Genomic DNA, 21,903 nt, shown 5'->3' on the forward strand with positions numbered 1-21,903 from the left:
TTCGCGGAAGATCGGCCTGAATTCTGTGGTTGGTATGTTGGTTTTGGTTGGAGCCGCCGGCCGGGTTCATCCCTTGAAAGTGGGGGGAGTCATCCGAGGAGGAGAGGAAGTAAAGAGGGGCCGGGGAGAAGCTACCTAATGAACGACCGTTCTCTTTTCTTCCCCTGGAACGGAGAACTTACGAAAAGTTGCGAGCGAGTGCGAGCATGGATTATGTCGAGTGCCCCGCAGTCATGTGCTTCAAGCCTTTCTCCTCTTGCCGTCACTCCGTATCGTAAGATCACCAACCATGGCGTTCGATTAGTATATCGCGGATGGATGTTAGTAGGGCTGACATCTCGCCAAGGTTGGATGTAAGACCTGGCCAGGGGGGGTTGGGTCTGCTCTCGGTCTGGCTTGGCTCGTCTGTATCGGGGGTAGCACCCCGGCTTTCCTTTGTGCTGTTGGTTGCTTTCCTCTTCGCGTTGCGTGCGTACTGCTACTGCTGCAAGTGTCAGCTTACCTGTCCTTCACTCGTTCTGCCCATTAAGGAATCCGATCCTGATCCAGCGGGCCAATGGGCCTGGTTTCCCCCTCTTTTACATGGCTGGCTTACGACGGTCGCTGGAGCCATTGGGGAGCTCCAAAGGCTGGACTCCGGCCCAGCCCTGACGTTTCTCTGCTGGGTAGCTGGTTTGGGCGATGAGTGAGACTCAGTGGTGGTCGTAGTATATGTTGTACAGGCGCGCTCATTGCCTTGTTTCGATTGTTTAAGCTTATCTATCGTTTTCCGAAAGCCCACTGAGATTCCGTGATAACTATCACAACATCTCGCGACTGTGATTACTGAACCATCTAGGCCCCGACAACCACGGTCCCCGCTTGAAGCCACTTATACTTGCTGGACCCTGGATCTCGTCGATTCTCACCTTGTCCAAGAACCCGCGGATGGCCAACTGGACGTCGCTTCATTCGCCTCGGTAATACAAACCACATTCGCAATCCCAGGTGAGACTACTACCGCCGCCATGGATGTGTCGAAGAACGAGTTGCATCTCCTCGGCCTGCCCCTTGAAGTCCGCCTCCAGATATACGGCTGGGTCCACGTGGCACATCCAGTAGAGCACGCGCAGCTCGCGCCGTGGTATCCGAATCCAATACATAGTGCGTACTTCTTGAGGCCCGTCAACCCCCCCGGAGTGGAAACTGAGGATTGTGCCGTACCAGGGAAAATTGTGAAAGCCATCGGCCAACCTGCAGGAGAAGAGGACGATTCCGACAGAGACCAAAAGTCCGAAGAGCCATCGCTGCTATCACCGAACCGTCCAATCTCTGGTATCCCCTCGGCGCTCCTGGAGACCAATAGGCAAATTTACAACGAGTGCCGGTCCTACCCCTTCCACACGAACGAGTTCGTCTTTGTCAACTGGTTCTCCTCAGGACTTTGGGCTGCGCGGGCCTTCACGCGCGGTCTGCGGCCATGGCAGCGGGATGAGATGCGGTGGGCGAGGCTCGAGATGCTCGGGCGGGACTTTACGGGCCCAGCGCTGAAGGAGTGGATTGAGTTGTGTGAGCATTGGTCCTTCGGGCTGCGGGGGCTGAGGCTCAAGGTCCTGATAGGAGGTGGGATATTCGAACCCACTGCCCCCTTTTCCGCGCTGAAGAACAACGCAGAGGCCCAGGCCATGGGGCTGGGCTCCAAGACGACACGGCCCGACCCCAGGCCAGAATGGATCGAGGAAGGGCTGCGAAAGCTGAGGGCGTTGAGAAGGCTGGAGGTCGAGCTTTCGGTGCTGGATTGGGGCGATGGGGAAAAGCTCGAGTGGTGTGCTGAGCTTGGGAAGATGCTCAACGTCGGTAAGGAGGGGGAGGACAGCCTCGTCGTGGTGAGGTGTGTTGAGAAGCTCGAGGAGGATAATGGGTCGAAAAGGCAAGTCTTTGATGGCACTGCGCAGTGTTGAGCTCCCTGCTGAGTATTACTCAAGCATAGACTGGGATATATGGCTTTCAGGGTGATGGCTGTTGGCTACTGACACTCAAAGTCCAAGCCACGAATGACGAAAGAGGAGAGCAGCTTTTGGTCCATGGGATGGAAAGACGAAGATAGAGTCGAATGAATAAGTGACCACGGGATGAAGCGCCTGGCGTTCTGGGGATGCAACTGGGAGTATGGCATCAGGCAATGTACAGTCAGGGTTATGGTCATTAGGAATGGGATTTCCATTGTTATGAATACCTCAGGCTCCTCCTGAAAAGGTGAATGAGGCAAGACCCGATATTCACTGTCCAAGACCAAAGGTAGGTGCTATTGTTTGCTCCTGCCGTCTTTCCATCTGAAGTTGACCCGGCCGGCCTCACCTTCTTGTTTCCTTGCCCACTTCGAAGGAAATCCAACTACTCTTCTTTTTCTTCTTTTTCTCTCACCAAAGCAGCCAGTCGCCTGCTACCAAGAGATTCCTCTTCCCACTCCACCTCCCGCCCTTCCCCTTCTCTTGGACCCTCGGCTTTACTCCTCAAGCATCATCTTCTTGTACGCATTGCCTACTTGCAATATTACACAATATCCTCACCTTACAGGATACCGACCGCTCCTACTTGCGACTTTCAGGCGCTGCTTAGGTCGATTGACGACGAAGGAATTTCTTGTCAAGGCCACATTCCCTAGTACGACAAAAGTGGCATTCCTGGATATGAGGGGTCGCTAACAAGGTCACAGATTCCTGTGTTCTCGTCAAAGAGATCACATACATTCCCCTCAAAGAACATCGCGAGAACCTTACATTCACGTCAACTACTCACAAAATATCTGGTAAGTTAAAACCAGAAGAAATCCTTAACTTTGAACAAATACTTACCATTTGCAGTGAAAATGAACGGTCACATTATGCGCGGTCGCTTCCATCCCCATTGCCCTGAGTTCAGCATTGACTATTCTACTGCTTGGTCTCCTGAGGTCCGCATTCCGGTTCTTATCCTCATCACTCTCTTCTTGATGTCGATGAACCCGACTGTCGCCGATATCATTAAGGGTACTGTTTGGATGGTTGTCAAGCCCATTGCCCTCCTCATTGGCTACTTATCTGTCGCCATCATCCGCATCCTGATCTTCCTCTTCATCGATGGACCCAAGATGATCACCATCCTCATCACCCCCGACAGACGCGACAGCGTCGACTTCCTTGGCATCGATGTTGAGAACAATACTAAGCTCAACGCCATCTGGAGCCGTCTCCACACCGAGGAGGAGTGGGTTCCCGGCGGTGTCTTCGACAAGAAGTACAAGCCGTTCCTCCCAGCCCGTAATATGAAAATGGCCGGCCCTCGTCAGAAGAAGGTCATGACCCGCGACCGTGGCCTGTCTTGCTAAATCAAGTTTGCTTGTGGGCGCATTGCCAAGTCGATGAACAAAGACTCTGTGGAGGAACTGGATCTTCTTTGGGAACCGGATCTACCGCTTGGGCCTTGTCATCGACTTCATTCGACCTGCCAACTATTCGACTGTTCAGCAGCAAAGCATTCACGGGGCTATGGGATACGATGGATTGAATTTACGGCCATGGGGGTTTTCTATTGGGGAGATTCGGGATTTGGGTTGACCTCGCTATTCATGGGCGAGCCACTAGACCTATCATCTTGGTTGTCTACTAGTCGCAGCTGATACTCGACCACGGATATTTGCAACGACGTCGGTGGACCTGCCCTGGATGATACGGATAGATTGGAGATTTCAAAATCGTCTCGGAGCCCGGAAAAGTTATAGAGAGAGATACCCACGGGCGTGCGAGCTGACGAGGCTCTAGACCGTTAGACGTTGGTCAAGGAAGGGCTCCTAATGACTCAGATGAGATAGAAAGGTAATCAGACCCTGATACATTGCAAACTGATTTCTTCTGTCCCGGCTCGGTGCGGTTCAATGTTTAGTTCGACTGGGATGAGTGATGTGACGTCGAAATGGACATCCACTCAGCGCGGAAAGGTCCCGCCAGTGTGCAAGGAACTGTTCGCGAGGCATTGGCCAATCGGAGCAAGGCGGGCAGTGGCTCTCTGCAGTTCATCTACTTTCTGACTCTTTGACGTCTTGAACAACGAATGCTGTTCTGAGGTACTACACGCAGAATGTACATTTAGCATTCCTCCTTCTTTCTGAAGTCTCCCATATCCATCTAATGGAGCCGGCGTACTCCTTGGTCGTTGAGCCCAAGAGAGTCAATTGTACAGTTGAGCATCGAGGCGGCTCCTACCTATGTGCGGTTGCAACCCAACACGCTCAACTGCTTTTTGTTCCGCGAATATAACCCCGAAATTCTGAGTCAACTTTCAACCTAACCCGAAGCCGAAGGCATGTTAGTACTTTTGGAGTATCTATCTCGCGAAATACGGATAGCTCCGCAACAAAACCCGGTCAAGCAGGGCCGCTAACCATGTGACTTCGCGCCAGTCTCGCTCCAAAAGCCTGTCTCGTCCCCCGACCATCCGCCTCAGCCCGCCCCGCACTCCCCCCTCCCCTCTCCCACACCACCCCGGCCGTGACTCACGTCCCTCCTCCCAACCCCGGTCACCGCTGCAAGTCGCAGCAATTAGTGTCCTTGCATGCTTTCGATATCGCGCTGAGACGCGTGTTGAGTTGTATTTCCCACCCCGACGTCGGGTTGTTCTTAGAGAGGAATCGGTGTCTGCGTAGATAGGCCGTAGTCGTTTTGCATGCGTTAGCTGTGTGTGTCATGTGGTTTTTGGGGGGGGAGTCACTAGGTACATAAAAGACGGGAGGATTCCCCTTTCGGACGAACTTGATTGCTGACTCCTCACACATCATCCTGAGGAATTGGTTTCTCCTTACAACACTTACACGTGGGACTTTGGATCTACTCTCTTTTCCCTATTCTTATTCCATTTGAGTCTTGACTGGAAGCCGGCCTACCAGACGTCCTCGGTACCTGAAAGGATTGCCAATCTTCTAGTTGAGATCTCACTCGGCATTTGAAGGGACAATCTGACGTCACACTGCCGCTATCACCATTGACCCGCTCACGCATTACGGAGTACCTCAGCTGTACTACGCAACTTTCAACTCCGACCTACCCAAGATGGACGCCCGATGCCAATGCGGAGCCGTGTCCTTCAAGACGCCGCTGCCGCAACCTCTCCGCCTCTATATATGCCATTGTGAAGAATGGCACGTTCAACAACTCTCATACTCTCCTTCGCCGATTAGTGGCCGCAGTCATGCTGACTTGAGCCGTTTTTGGTTTCTAGTAAAAGGCAAACGGGTTCCGCGTTCGGGACGTCTGCAATCTTCCCCAAATTTAAGCTACCAAAGGCTGATCTGATGGGTGTCTACGCGTGAGTATTATACATACAGAGCAGGAAGAGAAGAAAGGAGCACCCGTTCGAGTCATAGGTGTGGGAGGGGGTTGTGACAGTGAGAGCGAGAGTGAGAGAGTTACGAGTTGCGAGTTGTGAAGGAAATATAGGAATTACTGACTTATGAGCAAATAGGAGGCCAACTGCGTCCGGCGCTACGCTCTACTGGTGAGTAGACACCCTCCCTTACAGAAATCTGGGATCTATGAACTGACAGTTATGTGACAGTTACTTTTGCCGCAACTGCGGAACCAGACTAATCCACGCAACACCGGTATGTCCTTCCGTAACACCAGAAACAGGCTCCAAAAACGAACGCAGACTGAATGCTCGGTGGCCACCTAGGATAAGAACGTCGTCTCCGTAAAGGGCGGCTGCATCGACGGCTTGGACTGGAAGACGGCCGTCCACATCTGGACTAAGAACGCCATGGTGCCGATCCCCGAAGGCGCGGAGAACCACAGCGAGGAAGCAGAGTATACCGACTACGGCGACCAACAAGAGGCGCTCGATCAGCCGACGGACCTGCGAGGGAGCGGAGGCACGCTGGCAGATGCGGTATCGGTTGACGGGCGGTGTGAGCTGAGCGGGACGACGCTGAAGGCCATTGTTCACTGATGTGAGCGATACGACTGGCGTGTGTCACGTCGGACGAGTGCTGGGAATGATGTTTGCTTGTGTCTGGTCACTAGAGGTACTTTGGTTGGGACAATTAATAAACTTGGGGGTGGTGAAGGTAGTATTAGTCGGTTCTATGATATCCCCCAAAATTGGAATGCTATGAGAAAGAGTCATCTAAGCCGTAATGCCGTCAAAACATGGAAAATTAAAAACCATCAATATGCCTGCTCTCTTCCCAAATTAATTCCTCGGCATTCGCAGAACTCACGAACGCTGTCCGACGAGAGACTCCTCACCACTCGGCCTTCCATTCCCGTGCGCGGGCTTGGCAACGGACTCATGCTGGTGCTGCTGGCCCTCCTCAGCGCGCGCCCCGGCGTCGGAGTGCTTGGCTGGGTCGAAGACGTACATGGGGAACTCGAGGAAGATGGTGCGCTTGAGTAACGTCGGCATGCGGACGTACAGCTGCGGCGGGAAGGGAATGAGGATGCTGGTGCGCTCGAGGTAGCGCTTATAGCCCTCCCAGTTCTGGTTTTTCTCGTAGCGCTTCTTGGCGCCGGGACGCTCCTGGAGAGTCAGGCCCGAGACGAACATGAGGAGCAGCGTCAGGAAGAAGGGGCCGAGAATGGTGGCGTAGAGTGCCTTGAAGGCTTGGCCGCCCACGTAGCCGTCGGCGGCTGCCGAGACGGCGATCATGTAGATGCCTAGACGTCGGATGCTGTGTTAGCCAAGGACTCTCTCATGAGTTGGTTTTGATTTACTTCGTTGCGCTGACAAAGCATGGGGGAGAAGATTGGCATTGTGTGAGGTGGTATCACTTGGCATTGAGTGGCAGTGTGAACTTACCGAACTGAATAATGATTTCGCCGAAATAATTGGGGTGCCTCGAGAGCTTGAAGAAGCCCTTGTCGCAAATGGCCTCGCGGCTCGGGTTGTCCCTGCGGAAGACGTACTTTTGCGCGTCGCTTACCGACTCCATGACGAAGCCGACGACGAAGAAGATGACGCCGACAATGTCGCGACCGGTACCAAAGTCGTGCTGCGGATAGCGCGTGACGTTGGGCGAGTTGAGGACGGTAACGGGCAGGGAGACGGTCCAGACCCAGATCATCTGGAAGATCCAGAAACCGAGAAAGGGGAAGAACTTGTCGCGCTTGTCATCGAAGCGGTCGTCCTTGCCCGTCTTGAGGATGCGGAAGAGGAGGAAGGCCGAGAGGCGGGCGCCCCAGAGCATGATGAAGATGGAGGCGACGATTTGGCGCGCATGGTTGTGGCCGCTGATGGCGAGGGTGATTATGGCCAGGACGACGAAATTTGTGCCGCCGGCAAAGTCTGTGAGAGATGTTAGTTTTGATTTTCATTGTTCATTTGTAGAGTGAGTTGGTGGATTTATCGAATGAGCCTTGAAGGGCCGGGTGTGGATTGGTCTTACCGGTGAGCTTGTCAAACTTGAAGCTAAAGGCTATTGAAAAGAAGAATAATTGGTATGCTACTGTAATGAGAGCCGTGATGGCTAGATAGTAGTCGTCAAGGACGTATACAACCGCCATCTTGGGCTGCCTTCTATCTCTGTGTGTCGTTTGAATGCGAGTTATTGTTGTTGTTCTGTGGCTGCGATCTAGAGTCTGAGACGCTTGGAAATTTGTTGAAACACACGGGGGCCACAGTCGCCGGTGCTGTAAGATGAGCCTGGATGAGAAATGTGAAGAAACGCGAGTGTTTAGCAAGCTGGCTTAAACCAACTTATCATCACCATCACGGGCTTCGGAAGCTATGGAAGACGACGTCAAAAAAATCTCCCGATGATCGTAGCTGCACATTGCTTAGCCTCAACTGGTGGTTGAAGAAGGATTACACTGTCGTCATTGACTTCTGTAGGCCCACTGCTTTGGCTCAGCTTTGAAAGAGCCCGTGTACCGATGCAGGCCAATTAGTATGATGATGGTACATTGAACTATGGCATCGATCGGACTTGCAGGGCCACCGAGGACCGGTTGCTATGTAGGTCTCTAGCCACGTTCTAGCCACGTTGGGAGGTACGAGAGACTGGTACTAGCCACATTACCTGAGTGAGATCCGAGATTCTCTAGCCACAATGCAGACATACGTATTAGCCATGGGCTATAGCCGCCGTCTTTAAGCTTGTTCGGAGCTGCCGCCGCCACATTGCGTGCAGGAGGGGATGGGCTGAATTACATCAGCATGCACTCGGACCGTTGTAAGGCTCTCTTACCCACTGAATTGAGTGAAACGAACGAGACTGGCGTCCCCGTCTCCCGATCATGACATGCTGATCCCTGGACTTAACCGCAACATCCTATTGAAGCAACAGGTCGGAAGGGGGCGTTTGTCTAAGGTATCATGTATCACAGTGTCTTGGGGCCCCCTTCCTCATTCAGGTCGGTGCACAGTCGCATTAACCTTCACTGCGACTGCTGCACATGAACTCGGTGCTTCGGGAAGCGCTCGTCTCGACACCAACTGCCGTTCCGGGACCATTGTCCTGAGATACCTAGGTGGCCATCTCTCAGTTCCTTATTCCGTTCCCGAGCAGGAAAGCAACACAGACTCACCTCACCCACGACGTCGGAGAGAGGTCTTTTATTATTTCTCATCAAAACGTGTTATTATCTGGGCCGGTATCACCATCGCCAACCGCTAATGACGGTCCTGGTCTTCTTCTGGCCCGTGGCACGTTCATCGCCTGCAGCATGCACCAGAACGCACATTATCTGCATGTCATCAAACGTGCCGCCCGGGCTCTCGCTCGTTTGACCCATTGCTTCAGCACGCATGTCGCCCCAGCCACTTGAGGCACGAAAAGCTCATGATTATAGCAAAGGTGTTCATTTTCTCCTCGCCTTGGGACGACCCTCGTTGTCTCAATGCCGTTTTCCCTTCTTCCAGCAAGAGAAAGAGCCTGCTCTAGTCTACAGATACTACCTTACTGTACTGCGTACGCAAGCGCAACGTATTTGGCGACAGAAGCTGTCTCGGCGATGGGCTCATCCTACTGTCCGAAGGGACGATGCGGAAAAAAGGCAAGTTGAGACGAAGACATCCATGGGCTCATCACTCATCAGTCATCCACAAATGCCGCGCATCCTACGAAAACTGCATCTGCATCCGTATCCGCGCTTCTTTTCGTCTTTGGCCCCTCTATTTCGCCACGTAGCGAGAGCAAGAGCAAGAGATGGGCGCCGACCACCTCGCCTGTCATCGACCTGTACTGGATGCTCCATCTGAAAGGCCCATCCCACGCTGTTGATCATCACGTGGGTGCGAGGCAAGGTGAATGCGTGCGTCCCGCCTGTCCAAGTGTCGATGAAGCGCTGACACCTTTTTGTTTTGTCGTGGGCCCCGACCCGACGACCTCTCCCAAGCCTACCAGTCGCAATGCATTTCGTGCAGCGGTAGCCGCCTGGGCCCTTGGAGAGTCTGGGGAAACGAAATGAGAGTTTTTTGTGATTGCGATGCGGGTTCTATTTTCAACGATCGTCACCACGAACACGAGTCAAAGAAGCCGTTTGCAGCAGTTCCAGCAGTAGCGGCAACGTCGTTGATGGCGATATGCTGGGATCGAACGAAAGCCAAAAAGAATTTCCCGCATACCCGTGGGAAACATTGTTTCACCCATCTACGGATACCTCGTTGCTGGTGTATCCGTACAGATCCAAGACGTAGTGTACTGGGCAGTGGAGGGATGGGGGCCCAGGATGGATCATGAAGTGGGATACCTATGGCACCCGTGGCCACCGAGATTTTGAAGCCGCCATCGGTCTTTCGCATCATGTCCGCCCCTCGCATGGCTTCCTCATCAAACTAGCATCACGTCACACATCACGGACACAGACACAATTGGATGGGATGGACCATCGTCGAAGTCGAGTCTCGACGGTTCATCGTTGCAGTTGCCCTCTAGAAGCTAGCGTTGGCTTGCGTTGGCTGTCACTTGGGCTAGTGGCCGAAGGGTGTGGCTCGCAGGTCTGGCGCTCTCGCAGTTTCGGAGCCCTGGCGCGAGTTTGGGGTGGCTCTGGTGGCTCTGTCACTGTGCCCCCCGTCTCAGACGGTCTTCGTCTGGGGCATGTCTCACACCCTTGAGCCCCAGCAAGCCCAGCCCAGGGTTCTTCCTCGCCAGCGCCGTGGAATGACTGGAATGCTTCTAACCTCTCTCGACGCCCTCCCGGACCCTTCTGCAGCGGCTCCACGACGCCTTGCTTCACACGGCCTCCATCTCCGATCGACCTTTTCACGATCCCTAGCCCGACCCGACAATGTTGGACATGGATGGGGTGAGCCATACTGCGTAGGCGGGCATGCAGCATGGCGGGGAGCGGGCCCCTGGCGTTTCTTGGCCGCCCTGAACCGCACTGATCGAGTCTGCAGTGTTCCTGACAGAAACCCTGGTCTCCCTTGCTCCATCGAGAGTCGATTCAGTCAAATCAGAAGACTTGTCGCCTTCGACAAGACGTCCATCGTACCAGTTCTAGGCCCCCATCCAGCTTCTTTTTGCCCTGTCTGGCTGCTCGTCCACCATGAAGCGGCGAAGCCCACCCCGGCTAGCCATGGCCAAGCATTGGCAAGCATTTTGGCACCCGGTGCGCCGAAGAGCCAATCTGATGGTGCATGGCTGGGCATTGACATGGGCCAATTCGTGATTCTCGACGGTGGTCCCCTTTTCGATTAATCTTTGCAGCTCCCGCAACTCAAGGCTCGACTGTTTTTGTGGTTTGATGGTGCTTCGTCCCATCTTTCCTTTACTTCTCGCTCTCCTTACCCAAACTCTCTGCGTGTGTGCGTGCCTGTTCCTGGCGGGAAAGACACGGAAAATACGGCATTCAGTCTCTGACCAAGATTCACACCTCTCACATTCTCTTGTCCTCACACCCCCCCTCAGACCCATTTCTGGTCACATCTCTCGTCTTTTCTTAGTACCCGCACACCCTCTCGATCACTCTCACTGCTCGAGGGGTCTTGGCCGTCTTATCTCATTGAACTCTGGACATGTTCTGCAGGTCGCTGTCTGTCTGCCCGTAACTCTTTCCTTTCGTAATCGCGAAGGTTTACGGAACACTCCACAAACCACTACACTCTTTTCGATCCTAGGGTTGATCCCAACGAACTCACCGACGGCTGGCCTGTTGAACTCGCTCTTTGAAAAAGCAAATAGTGAAAAAGAAGGATACGAATAGTGGAAAAGATCGAAACCGAGAAACGCTGGCGACACTCGAAGGTCTCCAGCTTTCGCCCCCGAGCCCACGATGAGGCATAGTCTACTCTTCGCCGTGGCAACTCTAACATCAATCGCTCAGGTGCGTTCACTCAACATACCGCGGGACAACTTCGTCGAGGGTGGTGATGAATTTGGGTTGACGAGAAAGCAGGGCGCGGCTGTCGACAAGAGACAAAACATCAACATCGATGGAAGCGGAAACGTCAACGTAGAGGGTGCCAACGCGGGCGCGGTTGAAGTGAAGACGGTGAACCTTGGAAATGCTGGATCTCTGAACAAGGGAGCGAATGGAGGAGGATCGGGACAGGGCAACCTCATCGCCGGCATCTTGGACGCTCTCAACGGTGGCAGCAGAAACAACCAGGGCAACCGCAATAAGCCGAACAACGCTTGTCCTCCAGCTCCTCCAGCGCCGCCGCCGGTCACTGTCACGAAGACGATCTACCAGAATGCCTCAGTACCTGCGCCGTTGACGGTCTTCGTTACGCAGGCTCCTCCGTAAGCTTTCTCGACCTAGCGAACGCTGGACTATTCAATATGATGGGATGAGACCACTGACCAACATATCATATAGGCCTCCACAGATCATCACGCAGTTGGTCACGCAAACGCCGCCCGCTGCTGCTCCGCCTCCGCCTCCGGCTGCTCCCCCAGCTGCTCCTCCTGCGGCCCAGCCTGCTGCTCCGGCTCCCGCAGCTCCCGCGGCCCCCGCAGCACCGCCAGCTGCTCCTGCGGCATCGAAGGCGCCTCTGGTCATTCCGGGACCTCCTCCGACAGATCCATTCGCTGGCTTGAAATCGAACCCGCCCCCAGCGGCGGCTCCTGCGGCCACCCCGCCTCCCGCAGCAGCTCGTAAGTGGCATTCTACTAGTGAACGATCTAAGACAGGTTCGAGAATAGGCTGACAATGCATGGATAGAACCTGCTCCGGCTCCCGCTGCCCCTCAACCCCCGGCTGCCCCCCTCGTGGGCAACGCGCCCGCTGTCAGCAAGCCGTCCGCCTCCGTCAACCTTGGCGGCCTCAACGGCAACGGCGCTGCCAACCAGCCCGCTGCAGCAACGCCCGTCGCTCCGATCGCCGCGAACCCCGCTCAACCCCAGGTCGCCGTCAGCGGCCTTGCATTGACAAGGTCTCTTCAGCTCGGCAATCTCTTGCAGGCGACTGCCCAGCTCCAGGCTCGTGCGACGCCCCCAGCTTAAGGACCGACTACTCGTCGAACTCTCTGATCGACATGCAAGTGCTGTGGAAGGGTTTTAATCGGACTGTGAGGTGGTAGCCAGGGAGGGAGGTTGAGTTGCATATACTGCGTATGCATAAGACGTACCTAGGCAACGTCGTTGACGACTTGAAAGTGGTTCAGCAACGGCATACGAAATACCCTAGATTTTTCGATTCTTGGAATGAGGGGGAAGTTGGTTGGAAAGGAAGGGGTTTTTAATGGTGAAATAGGGGAAGGAGAGGTCTCGGTTTGGCATGGTGGTATATACGAGAGAGCGAGGAAGGTGGAAAAAGGAGGCAGCGTCAGACAAACCCCACCCTTCACTCTCATTACGACCACACGTCTTGACCTGCTGCGCGCGTGCGATGAGGTTCGTTTTCTGGAAAGCTTCCACATGGTGTGGCGTGTGTAATGGGAAGATGGAGAGGGAGTTGGAGAAGTTGAGCCAACTTACACACATATCCCCCCCGCGGTTGTACATAATTCATTTCTTGAAGACATCGAAAAACAAAAAGGCAACACCAAAACACTTGCACCCACCTAGACCCCTTTCCCCAAACCTATATACGATTGCATTGGAAAGAAGACGGTCAAATTTCATAACGCGTCTCTTATGCTGTGTAAGGGATAAATGACTGCTCTTTACATTGGTGAATCTAGCGTCACCGTCATCAACTTGTGGAAAATATCGATATCCTGATACAGAGGTATACAGAGGTTTAATGATGCTCTCTTCTAAGGGGTATCATAAAGCGTAAATGACTTCCGCCCAACCCAATATCTACCCATACCATTCTTACGCCCCTTTCTTCTGTTCCTCTTTTCTTTCCGTTCTTGACCCAAGCATCTATGAAGCCTCCTTTTCCTGTTCCTTGAGAGCTAACCGCAACTTCTTGGCCTGCCTCTTGCTGACCGTAGGTTGCGCGCCATCACCACCCTCATCAGGCGTCTTGCGCTTCTGCGCATTGCCCTTGTCACCTCCACCACCACCACCACCTGCACCGCCGCCTTGTTGCTTCTTGCCCTTCTTCCCCTGCTGCTGCCCCTGCCCCTGCTGCTGATTCTTCTTCACATCGCTCTCCCGCCCTCCGACCTCGAGCACGTTCACGACGCCCCGGAATCCGCTCCTCTTGAGCCCTTCGTTGACCACGACGCCGCGCGGGTTAACCCCCAACGCCTCGGTGCCCCTTTCGCTGCCCAAACCCCACACGGCGAGCAAGTTGACCACGTCGTTGGGCGCCCTCAACCCCAGCGCGCCGCGCGCCTCGCTGGAGACGACGATGCCGCGGCCCTTTGTCGCGCGGACGAGGGAGGCAAAGTTCGAGATGAACGTCGCGCGGGCTCTCGCGTCGGGCGGGGGGCCGATGCCTCCGCCAGAGGCGGAAGAAGAGGTGGACGAAGAAGAAGCGAGGACCTGGGCGTAGCAGACTTCGAACTTGACGCCGCGGGCGACGGCGGCCATGAGGGGTTTCGGGCGGAAGTGGAAGGGGTAGTGCTGCGTCAGGTCGAGGGAGATGAGGGAGGGCTCGGCCATGGAGAGGCAGGCTGCCTGGAAGGCCTTTTCCGTGGTGGGCCGGACGGCGAGGATGTCGTAGGCTAGGGCGAGGGTTGGGAGGCGGTAGTTTTGGGAGGGGTCTGAGAGGGTTACTGTTACGCGGTGGAGGATTGTTGGTTGTTTGTTTTGTTGTTGTTGTTGAGAGGGTTGTGATGGGGTCCCTGTTGGCGGTGGTGGTGTTACTGTTGCTGAGTGTGATGGGAACTTTGGTAGGGGGTTTGTGATTTGCGAAGGGATCGGGGGCGTTATTGTGTGGTTGAGGGCGAGGACTGTGTAGCCTAGGGAGGAGGCGAAGGAGATTGTGCGGGCGAGGTCGGCGGGAGATGTGGTTGGGGACCACGGGATGTTGAGGTCGTAGAGCATTTTGGGTTGGTTGGGAGAATTTCGATGAAGCTATCGTGGGGTTTGGCGCATAGGAGCTTGCGGTGACTGGTTTCTTGGTGTGATCCGGTGTTTGTCCTGGGCTCGGCGCCGATTTCGTGCACAGTATCTTGCTTGATATGATATCGTAGTGATCAATCGGGGGTTAGAGCAGAGAGATCGACCTCACGACGTTGCTGCTGGTCGAATTGATGTCGCAACCTTCTTGGCTTCGAGGTTGACTCTCGTGGTACGGCGCGTCGCCGAAATTTTTTGGACTGAAGACGGAGGTCGGTGTTAGGTTGGTTCCGCGGGGTTCGGTTCTGGTGCTGGGATGACGCACCCACACAGGCAGAAAGGTTACTGTGTAGGTTGACTTTAAGGAACGTGGGGCCTAAAGTGGCTTGCATGGCGCTAGACACATCTTTGCTTACCTTAGCCTTTTAGGTGACCTTTTCCCACTTCAAGCCACCAACTGAGGTGTCACTGACGGTCGGGCGCTTTTTGGCCGGAGGTAACGGCGGGAAGAACGGGGTGCGGAAACATCGGACTAGAGTGGAGGCGATGACATGCCCTGTAAGAAGATCGCCCTCGTTGGTTTGGCAGGCTGCCTCCTTCGCAGCTGTAGCCTCCTGTCCTCTAGGTTTCTTTCTAAGAGAGCCCTGATGGACGGTACTGGTGATGGCAACTGTCAAGGTTTGCGTTCAACTGCAGTAAATAGAGTTGCCCATGGCAGATAACACAGTTTCCACGTAATAATGGAATGGCGCAGTGAGCTTTCCCCTTCCCCCTTTTGGTCGCCAGCAAAAAACCTAGACTGCAGCGGCATCCACGGATGATCCTAGACTTTTCAGCCCGCCAGGAGAATGGGCTGAAAAGGGCAGCTGAGAGGTGCCAAACGGGGAGGAACCTCGCAACTTTGGGAGCATGAAGCTCCATTCCACGCGAGAAAATTACCCGAACGAACTGCATTAAAGGGCATAAAGGGAATTGAGAAGCGTTGCTGCAGTCGCCGAGGTATCAGACGGACGACGGGTCTCCTGTCATGCACCCCATAGTTCCCCTGAGTATGTGTCTCGGGAACAAGGTCTCTGGAGTTCTGAACTACCTCATCCGTAACTCTCCCACGGCTCAAAGGTTCGTTCAGGGAGATATGGGTGAATGTCGGTAGAATGTCAACAAGCCCGAGTCTACTGGCCGGATCGCCAAGGATGCACCGCCTCGAGGGGACACGCAAGACTGGCACACACCCGTGACACCAAAGCTAGCAAGAACGTCGTTCGTCCCTCATTTGCTCTCATCACCCGCCAGCCGTCAATCAAAATCCCTCTTAAGCTTGGGCCACCTTCTAAACCTTTTGCCTTCTGGTTCTTGTTGGTTTGTCGGGAACCTATCAGAAATTGGGATTCCTGCATCTCGGCAAGCAAAGCCAGAGGCTAGCCCAGGATACATCACAGCTTAACGTAGCTCTCTCGCGCTCATTGGATTGGGTTGCTTACCTACATTTATTGCCTTAAGGTACCTCAAGGTATGAGTGGCCTGCCCTTTTCTTCCGTTTAAGGACATCCACTCCTCCGCCAACGTCAACTGTTCCTTCCGCGTCCAACGGTCCTTTCTTCCTTCAACTCCTGGCGCAACCTCCGACGTCCCACAAAGTCGTCGCTTACCCAGGCTGCGCAGCTCGAGGAAACACTGGCCGACAGATCTACAGAGCTTTCTCTGTCTCGCTCCTCCGAATTTCGCTACTAGCCCACCTGAGCGCGATACGCCGGGGCGGAGGAAGTCTTACCGCCATCATCCGACGGAAAAGTCGCCCAAACCCAGCCGCCGCCCGCCACTGCTGCTTCCCGACCTGCAGCTACAGAAACTGAGCGTGCATACGTCTGATCAATCGCCGCAATGTTCTTCTTCTTCGTGTGCGGAGAGCACACCTTCCGTAAGCCTGTCGAGGGCTACGAGGGTATGGTCTGCCAGTGTTACAACTGCGGTAACATGTCCGGCCATGTCATCAAGAGCCACCCTTGGTTCACATTCTGCTGGATTGTGAGTCTTTGTGCACATTCATTCGTGCTCTTTCCGTCTCTTTATGAGCCTTCTTATGTGTACCTCTCATTCAAGCCCTTGTCGAATTCTCGTTCCATGTCACTGGCCTACCTTTGTGAGACTAAAGATGGGATATTCAAAGCTAACCTACCAATTCTAGCCCGTTATACCCCTGTCCTTCAAGGGCTACACCGATGTTGTCTGCCACATTTGCAACTTTGCCCAGCCGCTTGAGAATCGCCCCGACGTCACGGCCATGAAGGGCGGAGGTCAAATGCCGCCCCCGCAAGTGCATGGTCAGCCTCCCCAGGGTTGGGGCCAAGCTCCGCCTCAGTACCGATGAGAGCGGTCACCTGACTCTCACCCATTGGAGGTCCTTTCACCAAGTCCAAGTGCGGGCAAGGCGCGACGACGCGAGGATAGCGGACTTGGGAAGAAGCGGATTTCGGGTATCGTGGAGAGAAGCAGGACGAAGGCCGGAGGAACTGGCGATGACGAACGGACTTGGGGCTTTTTGCTGAGGGAAAGGCTTGTCGCCGGTCTCTCTCTCCTTCCGTCCTTCTCAAGTCTTGCCATCTGCAGGAGTGGATGAGTACAGACTAGTGTTTGTGTTCTTTTTGCGTGTGTGATTCTAGGCAAGATACCATGCTGGCTAGGCGTTTGGGGAGGGGTCCTTCGACACGCGTAAACGACAATTGAATTTTCTGGTGTTTCCACGATGAGGCTTGGGGTTTTGCATTTCGCCACGTACCTGGAGGGCTGTGAGCTGCTGAGGATTCCTTTCTGCCAACTCTACGTTCTGGCTTGTCATCATTTCCTCCTGGGAGGAAGCAGGAAGTCCTTTCGCCAAGAGCGCGGCGGTATTGTCAGTGAACGTCCGTGATTTTGGTTCACCTTCTTCTCTTCTTCAGGACTCCCGGGCGGGATTCTTCTGGGCATCCGCGATTTCAGTCTACTCCCGTCATCAATCTCCCAAGGTCGGGGCTCTCCTGGCCGTGATTCCACTTCATATCGTCCTTCACGTAGTCTTCCGGGGCGGGTTTCTCCCAACCCGTGGTTGCGATCCATCTCCAATATACGCAAGATATCCAGATTTGGCATCCTTTAGGTTTGTAATCTGTTGCTGGAACGACATCCCTTGCCGAACAACAAGAAACGACATCCGTACACAAGCTTCTCTTATATCGAACAAAAGAGTCGCTCAAAGTTCGACCGTGCCGCAATGTCTCATTTCGAAAGTTCGTACAGCGCCGTCGTATCGGATCGCTTCTCGAATCGTTACATCAGCCCATATTGCATCATGTCGCATAGACAGCGAGACCAACGGCACACGCGGGGTGGCCGAGGACAGCCTCAGCGTCTGGTGGCCCCCATCTTTCCTGACGGTGTTGCCGAACAGGCGCAGCAAGGTATGCCTCCTTCTCTCCTTCTCTCTTTCTCTGTCTGTTCATGTGGAAATCCTTTGGGGGCCGGTGAGACGGCTACTCCGGTTCTATGTCTCGTAGGAGGCTCCTGTTACTGCAAAAGTTCCTTAGTTAACATTGGATGACTACCTTCCCCAACCAGGACAAGACTACCATACAGAACCCAATCAAGTTACGCATTCTGACCCCTCTCAACGTGGTCTTGCCGCAGCCGTTCTGTTGGGCAGGTCTTTTACCCCAGCGGAGAACCGGTACCTGTATAATCGCCTGCCTATGCGTCAGCCGCCCACAGCGAGGACCGTGTTGGGTCACTTTAGCGAGCTGCCTGCCCTCTATCTTGGCCTGGCTCATGAAACTCGGTCAAGTCTCGACGAGATGGAGGGGCGGGAACGCGAGAGGGGTGAGAGGCTGGTGGAGCTTGCAGACGCTCTAGCAAGGGGCTATGGGGAGTTGGTTGTCTGTCTACCTATGCAACGTATCGAGGGTATCATTCGGCGGAATAGAGGCGAGAAGAGGGTTAGTAAGTTCTGGGAGAAGGTGTTGGAGGAGGTTGAGGTACGTCTTGCGCTCTCATTCTCCTCGTGCCCGTATACCTTTGAGCTACCTCGGTTGATACACGGGTGAAGTAAGCTGACCCAGTATTCCCTAGACCGAGAACTTACACTACATCGTCTCAAGCTCGTGGGTTGCACTCTTCATCGTCCAATTATCGCAGGCGTCGAGTATATTGACAGAGACCTCCCTCGACGAGAATGAGCAAATCCTGGTCATTGTCAGCGCGGGACTGGCGCTGTTGTGGGCTGTGGCAGTCGCATCAGAGGGTTTAGTTCTTACACATGAGCGGAGAACACAAGATGACCGGTTATTGAATGGGATCATTGCCAGAGGGGGGTAAATTCATCATGAAATTTCCTATGTGTAACTTGGACGGATGGATACACGGATCCAGAGGGACTTATGACTTACGATCGTTGTTCAGAGGTATACCTATTGCTATGAAGAGCCAAACTCAGTGAGATTGACTTGAATCATATTGTTGTTGTGTTGTTTGGTAGTATTTAACTTTTGGATTTTATCGCGGCAACAATCATTCCCCTCAAGCGATCCAACAAAGCAAACCTTTGTTCAAGATCTACTAACTTTCTTGGTTTGTGAGCCTGTTGGTCGTATAGAATCAGATACCACCGAGATATATAGAGCCCTCGATCGTCAACGAAGATACGCATTTGGAGAAAACCCGCTAGGCAGACCTACAAATACCCAACGTGTATTCAACTGAACTTCGCGAATAAGCCACCAGCTCATCCAGGTTCACGCACATCACCCGCCCTCGACACCTTTATAATGAACAACGAGATGTAATTGTATCATCAGGCCTATGAAGTAGCGGGAAATGTCCCCGTTTGAATTGTCCCGCACTCATAGGTCGCGAGTTCGAGTCTCGTGCAAAATCCTTACATCGTTACAACTGAGGCTGGTAAGAGTCTCTGAGGATTTTCGTAGGCCGCCCGTGAGGGCGGCTAAGCTTTTGAATTTGTAGAAATTTCTATTATACTTATTTTGTTTCCATTTCATTTTACTTGCCGAATACTCAGAAGCTGGATCATCGTGAGAACGAGGTCTTGGTGTTGATTGAACGAGCCACAGAGGAGGTATGACGTATCTACATGTACGCAGCCACAAGTGGAACTGTGGCGGTGCAAGCGCTCTGAAGTTTCCTGAGCTGCTTCCGTCATGTCGAGACCACGCGGACAACCACCCAATGAGACTTGGTGCCTTTGACCCCCAGACATCTCTGATCGCAACCTCTGTTCGATGATATCTGCACCCTTTGTGCGATAGAGACACCGTTTTCTCTAATCATTCAATTCCAACAACACCCGAGACAATCGCAGGAATGGCGCCCGTCAAACGAGGCCCGTCGGTGCTGGTCCGTCGCAACCCCGTCTCCATAATCAAGTCTACGTGAAATGCTAATGCGAGCCTACTGTAGGTGACCGACTCGCGAGAACGACCTCCACCTCCAAGGGGTTCCCTCCAACGTCAGGATACCGGCATCGGAAACGTTCCCGCTCGACCTGCGATGCGCTTCATCTCCGTCGACAACGTCCTCCAGCACGCCTACGACATCCCCTCCGGCCAGCCTCGAGTACAACCACCGCAGAACCAACCCCAGCCTCAACCCCAGTCTCAACCACAACCTCCGCCACAGCGGCCTGGAAATGGCCTTGCAAGCGCTCGACGCCCCAGCACAGGGCTGCCCAATCTACAGTCTAGGACGGGCGGCCAGAACATGCCGTCGCGCACAACCAAGATCAGCGAGAAGCTCGTGCTGTTGCCCGAAACGGACGAGAAGCCAGGCTCGGACGAGGACCTGGACGAGGAAGCAACCAAGATGGCAAAGGAGATTGAGATGGAAGAGAACAGGCCGCTACGCGACGAGGAGCTTGACGTGCTGCGTAAGAGAGGCGGTATTCGTGGCAAGAGCTACGCGGAGCGTCTCCCCAAGGTCCAGCGCAAGGAAAAGCTGGCTAGGCTGACCGCGTACTGTACGGCGCAATCGTACAAGATGAAATCGACGGCCGACTTTCTACGAACCAAGCATGACGCAAAGACGAAGCTCTACGACGACTGCCTGTACGTCGTGTACTCGTTGCCTCTCCTAAATGGTACAGAGGGCTACCGCCTTCGCAGCCGGCCGATCGTCAAGACCCCCGGAAGCGGCAAGACGGTGCTAGATATGGAGATTGAGCGAAGCGAGCAGCGCGACTATCACGAGGGGTACTTTGAAGACGGATACAATGGCAGCCCCGTCCACGGGAGTCCCATGAACGGCAATAACGGATTCGGTGACGAGTCCTCCCAACGCAATCACCGCGAGCAATCCCCCGACGACCCCAACCTATCCCCGATGGCGCGGATCCCAGATGCAAAGGCCTTTGCCGAGATGTTCCTCTTCTCATACGGCGTCGTCGTCTTTTGGAATTTCACAGAGCATCAGGAGAAGGACATCCTCGCGGACCTGACCTTTGCCCAGAACGAGGCGGGACTTTCTCTGCTCACCCGCCCGCTGGACGAGGAGGACTTTGAGACGGAGGAATTCCACTTTGAGTACAGCCACGACGTGAAGCGGCCTCGCATCTTCAACGACATGATTACCCTGCTGCCGCGCAGCGACCACATGGTGAAGTTGACCATCAGTCACGCCATCGCGCAGAGCACAAAGTTATGTTTGTTTGAGGAGCGCATGAGCGAGACGATGCTGGATGCGCAGCACGTTCCCAAGAGGCTAGCACTCACGGGCGAGCTGAACATGACGAGAACGGAAATTGTCAAGATCCTAGGCCGGTTATTCAAGAGCCGTGTCGACATCAACCTTTGTAAGCCACCCTACGCCCGTCCCTACCTCTGTTTCCTGCTTGTGACATACTCGGAAACAATCGTCGTCCTGTAACCACGAAACCCCCCGTCTAACAAACCTCACCAGCATCCAACATCCTCGACGTCCCCAACTTCTTCTGGGACTCGGAACCCACCCTCCACCCCTTGTACGTCGCCATCCGGGAGTACCTCGAAATCGACCCGCGCATCAAGGTCCTCAACGAGCGCTGCCGCGTCTTCCTCGACCTCGCCGAGATCTTGTCCGACTCGGTCGCCGACGCAAAGATGAGCTACATCACCTGGATCATCATCGTCCTCATTGTAATCTCCATCCTCGTCACCGTCACCGAGGTCGGCCTGCGTTTCGGCATCTTGTCCAAAAATAACGGCAAGGGTCCCGGAGAGGTTGGTGGCGATGCCGTGCCGTTGATTGGTGGCGGCGGGTCCTCCTCGTCATCTTTACCTGGGAGCGTCAAGTGGGAGCTCGAGAAGAGGAACGTGAGCGTCGACGAGCTGAGGCTGTGGAGTCGGATGCTGAGTGAAGAGGAGGAGGCGCAGCGCTCAACTGAGGTTGTGGGGAGCCAGATTATCGGCAAGACTTTTGCTGGTGTCTAGAATGGTGGAATCGGTGACGGGGTTCTCACTTGTGCGATATCAATTTTTGTGTATCATTGTTGACATTATTTGTTGCATAGCGTGGCGTTAGCGGAAACACCTCTTCTTCTC

The 21,903-nt window shown here is 54.2% G+C and overlaps 12 protein-coding genes across 12 annotated transcripts; 8 read left to right on the plus strand and 4 right to left on the minus strand.

Annotated features, from left to right (window-relative positions):
• Positions 1 to 1,007: 1,007 nt before the first annotated feature.
• Positions 1,008 to 3,346, plus strand: CTAM01_14388 (uncharacterized protein; the record flags this gene model as incomplete). The annotated part of the gene is made up of 3 exons (XM_060530389.1): positions 1,008 to 1,836; positions 2,696 to 2,788; positions 2,844 to 3,346. The coding sequence occupies 3 exons, from the start codon at positions 1,008 to 1,010 to the stop codon at positions 3,344 to 3,346; spliced, it is 1,425 nt and encodes a 474-aa protein (XP_060375031.1).
• A 900-nt stretch (positions 3,347 to 4,246) lies between these two features.
• CTAM01_14389 (uncharacterized protein) lies at positions 4,247 to 4,683 on the minus strand (the record flags this gene model as incomplete). Its single annotated transcript, XM_060530390.1, has 2 exons — positions 4,247 to 4,301; positions 4,400 to 4,683. Coding segments are annotated over 2 exons (339 nt in total), but the record flags the coding sequence as incomplete, so codon positions are not given.
• A 622-nt stretch (positions 4,684 to 5,305) lies between these two features.
• CTAM01_14390 (glutathione-dependent formaldehyde-activating enzyme) lies at positions 5,306 to 5,958 on the plus strand (the record flags this gene model as incomplete). The annotated part of the gene is made up of 4 exons (XM_060530391.1): positions 5,306 to 5,319; positions 5,476 to 5,508; positions 5,569 to 5,614; positions 5,686 to 5,958. 4 exons carry the CDS (start codon positions 5,306 to 5,308, stop codon positions 5,956 to 5,958), a joined length of 366 nt encoding a protein of 121 aa, XP_060375033.1.
• Positions 5,959 to 6,225: 267 nt separating this feature from the next.
• On the minus strand, positions 6,226 to 7,511 carry CTAM01_14391 (uncharacterized protein; the record flags this gene model as incomplete). The annotated part of the gene is made up of 3 exons (XM_060530392.1): positions 6,226 to 6,665; positions 6,808 to 7,293; positions 7,394 to 7,511. The coding sequence occupies 3 exons, from the start codon at positions 7,509 to 7,511 to the stop codon at positions 6,226 to 6,228; spliced, it is 1,044 nt and encodes a 347-aa protein (XP_060375034.1).
• A 2,606-nt stretch (positions 7,512 to 10,117) lies between these two features.
• CTAM01_14392 (uncharacterized protein) lies at positions 10,118 to 10,648 on the plus strand (the record flags this gene model as incomplete). Its single annotated transcript, XM_060530393.1, has 1 exon — positions 10,118 to 10,648. One exon carries the CDS (start codon positions 10,118 to 10,120, stop codon positions 10,646 to 10,648), a length of 531 nt encoding a protein of 176 aa, XP_060375035.1.
• Positions 10,649 to 10,694: 46 nt separating this feature from the next.
• CTAM01_14393 (uncharacterized protein) lies at positions 10,695 to 11,153 on the plus strand (the record flags this gene model as incomplete). Its single annotated transcript, XM_060530394.1, has 1 exon — positions 10,695 to 11,153. One exon carries the CDS (start codon positions 10,695 to 10,697, stop codon positions 11,151 to 11,153), a length of 459 nt encoding a protein of 152 aa, XP_060375036.1.
• A 69-nt stretch (positions 11,154 to 11,222) lies between these two features.
• On the plus strand, positions 11,223 to 12,394 carry CTAM01_14394 (uncharacterized protein; the record flags this gene model as incomplete). Its single annotated transcript, XM_060530395.1, has 3 exons — positions 11,223 to 11,692; positions 11,769 to 12,046; positions 12,114 to 12,394. 3 exons carry the CDS (start codon positions 11,223 to 11,225, stop codon positions 12,392 to 12,394), a joined length of 1,029 nt encoding a protein of 342 aa, XP_060375037.1.
• A 180-nt stretch (positions 12,395 to 12,574) lies between these two features.
• On the minus strand, positions 12,575 to 12,895 carry CTAM01_14395 (uncharacterized protein; the record flags this gene model as incomplete). Its single annotated transcript, XM_060530396.1, has 1 exon — positions 12,575 to 12,895. The coding sequence occupies one exon, from the start codon at positions 12,893 to 12,895 to the stop codon at positions 12,575 to 12,577; it is 321 nt and encodes a 106-aa protein (XP_060375038.1).
• A 366-nt stretch (positions 12,896 to 13,261) lies between these two features.
• On the minus strand, positions 13,262 to 14,332 carry CTAM01_14396 (RNase P subunit p30; the record flags this gene model as incomplete). The annotated part of the gene is made up of 1 exon (XM_060530397.1): positions 13,262 to 14,332. The coding sequence occupies one exon, from the start codon at positions 14,330 to 14,332 to the stop codon at positions 13,262 to 13,264; it is 1,071 nt and encodes a 356-aa protein (XP_060375039.1).
• A 1,896-nt stretch (positions 14,333 to 16,228) lies between these two features.
• On the plus strand, positions 16,229 to 16,715 carry CTAM01_14397 (uncharacterized protein; the record flags this gene model as incomplete). The annotated part of the gene is made up of 2 exons (XM_060530398.1): positions 16,229 to 16,372; positions 16,533 to 16,715. The coding sequence occupies 2 exons, from the start codon at positions 16,229 to 16,231 to the stop codon at positions 16,713 to 16,715; spliced, it is 327 nt and encodes a 108-aa protein (XP_060375040.1).
• Positions 16,716 to 17,594: 879 nt separating this feature from the next.
• CTAM01_14398 (uncharacterized protein) lies at positions 17,595 to 18,691 on the plus strand (the record flags this gene model as incomplete). Its single annotated transcript, XM_060530399.1, has 3 exons — positions 17,595 to 17,781; positions 17,939 to 18,351; positions 18,446 to 18,691. 3 exons carry the CDS (start codon positions 17,595 to 17,597, stop codon positions 18,689 to 18,691), a joined length of 846 nt encoding a protein of 281 aa, XP_060375041.1.
• A 1,002-nt stretch (positions 18,692 to 19,693) lies between these two features.
• CTAM01_14399 (uncharacterized protein) lies at positions 19,694 to 21,792 on the plus strand (the record flags this gene model as incomplete). Its single annotated transcript, XM_060530400.1, has 3 exons — positions 19,694 to 19,726; positions 19,790 to 21,176; positions 21,284 to 21,792. The coding sequence occupies 3 exons, from the start codon at positions 19,694 to 19,696 to the stop codon at positions 21,790 to 21,792; spliced, it is 1,929 nt and encodes a 642-aa protein (XP_060375042.1).
• Positions 21,793 to 21,903: the final 111 nt, after the last annotated feature.

The sequence above is a fragment of the Colletotrichum tamarilloi genome (genome assembly GCF_030869305.1).
Source record: "Colletotrichum tamarilloi strain Tom-12 chromosome Unknown Scaffold_121.1, whole genome shotgun sequence".
Lineage (NCBI taxonomy): Eukaryota > Fungi > Ascomycota > Sordariomycetes > Glomerellales > Glomerellaceae > Colletotrichum > Colletotrichum tamarilloi.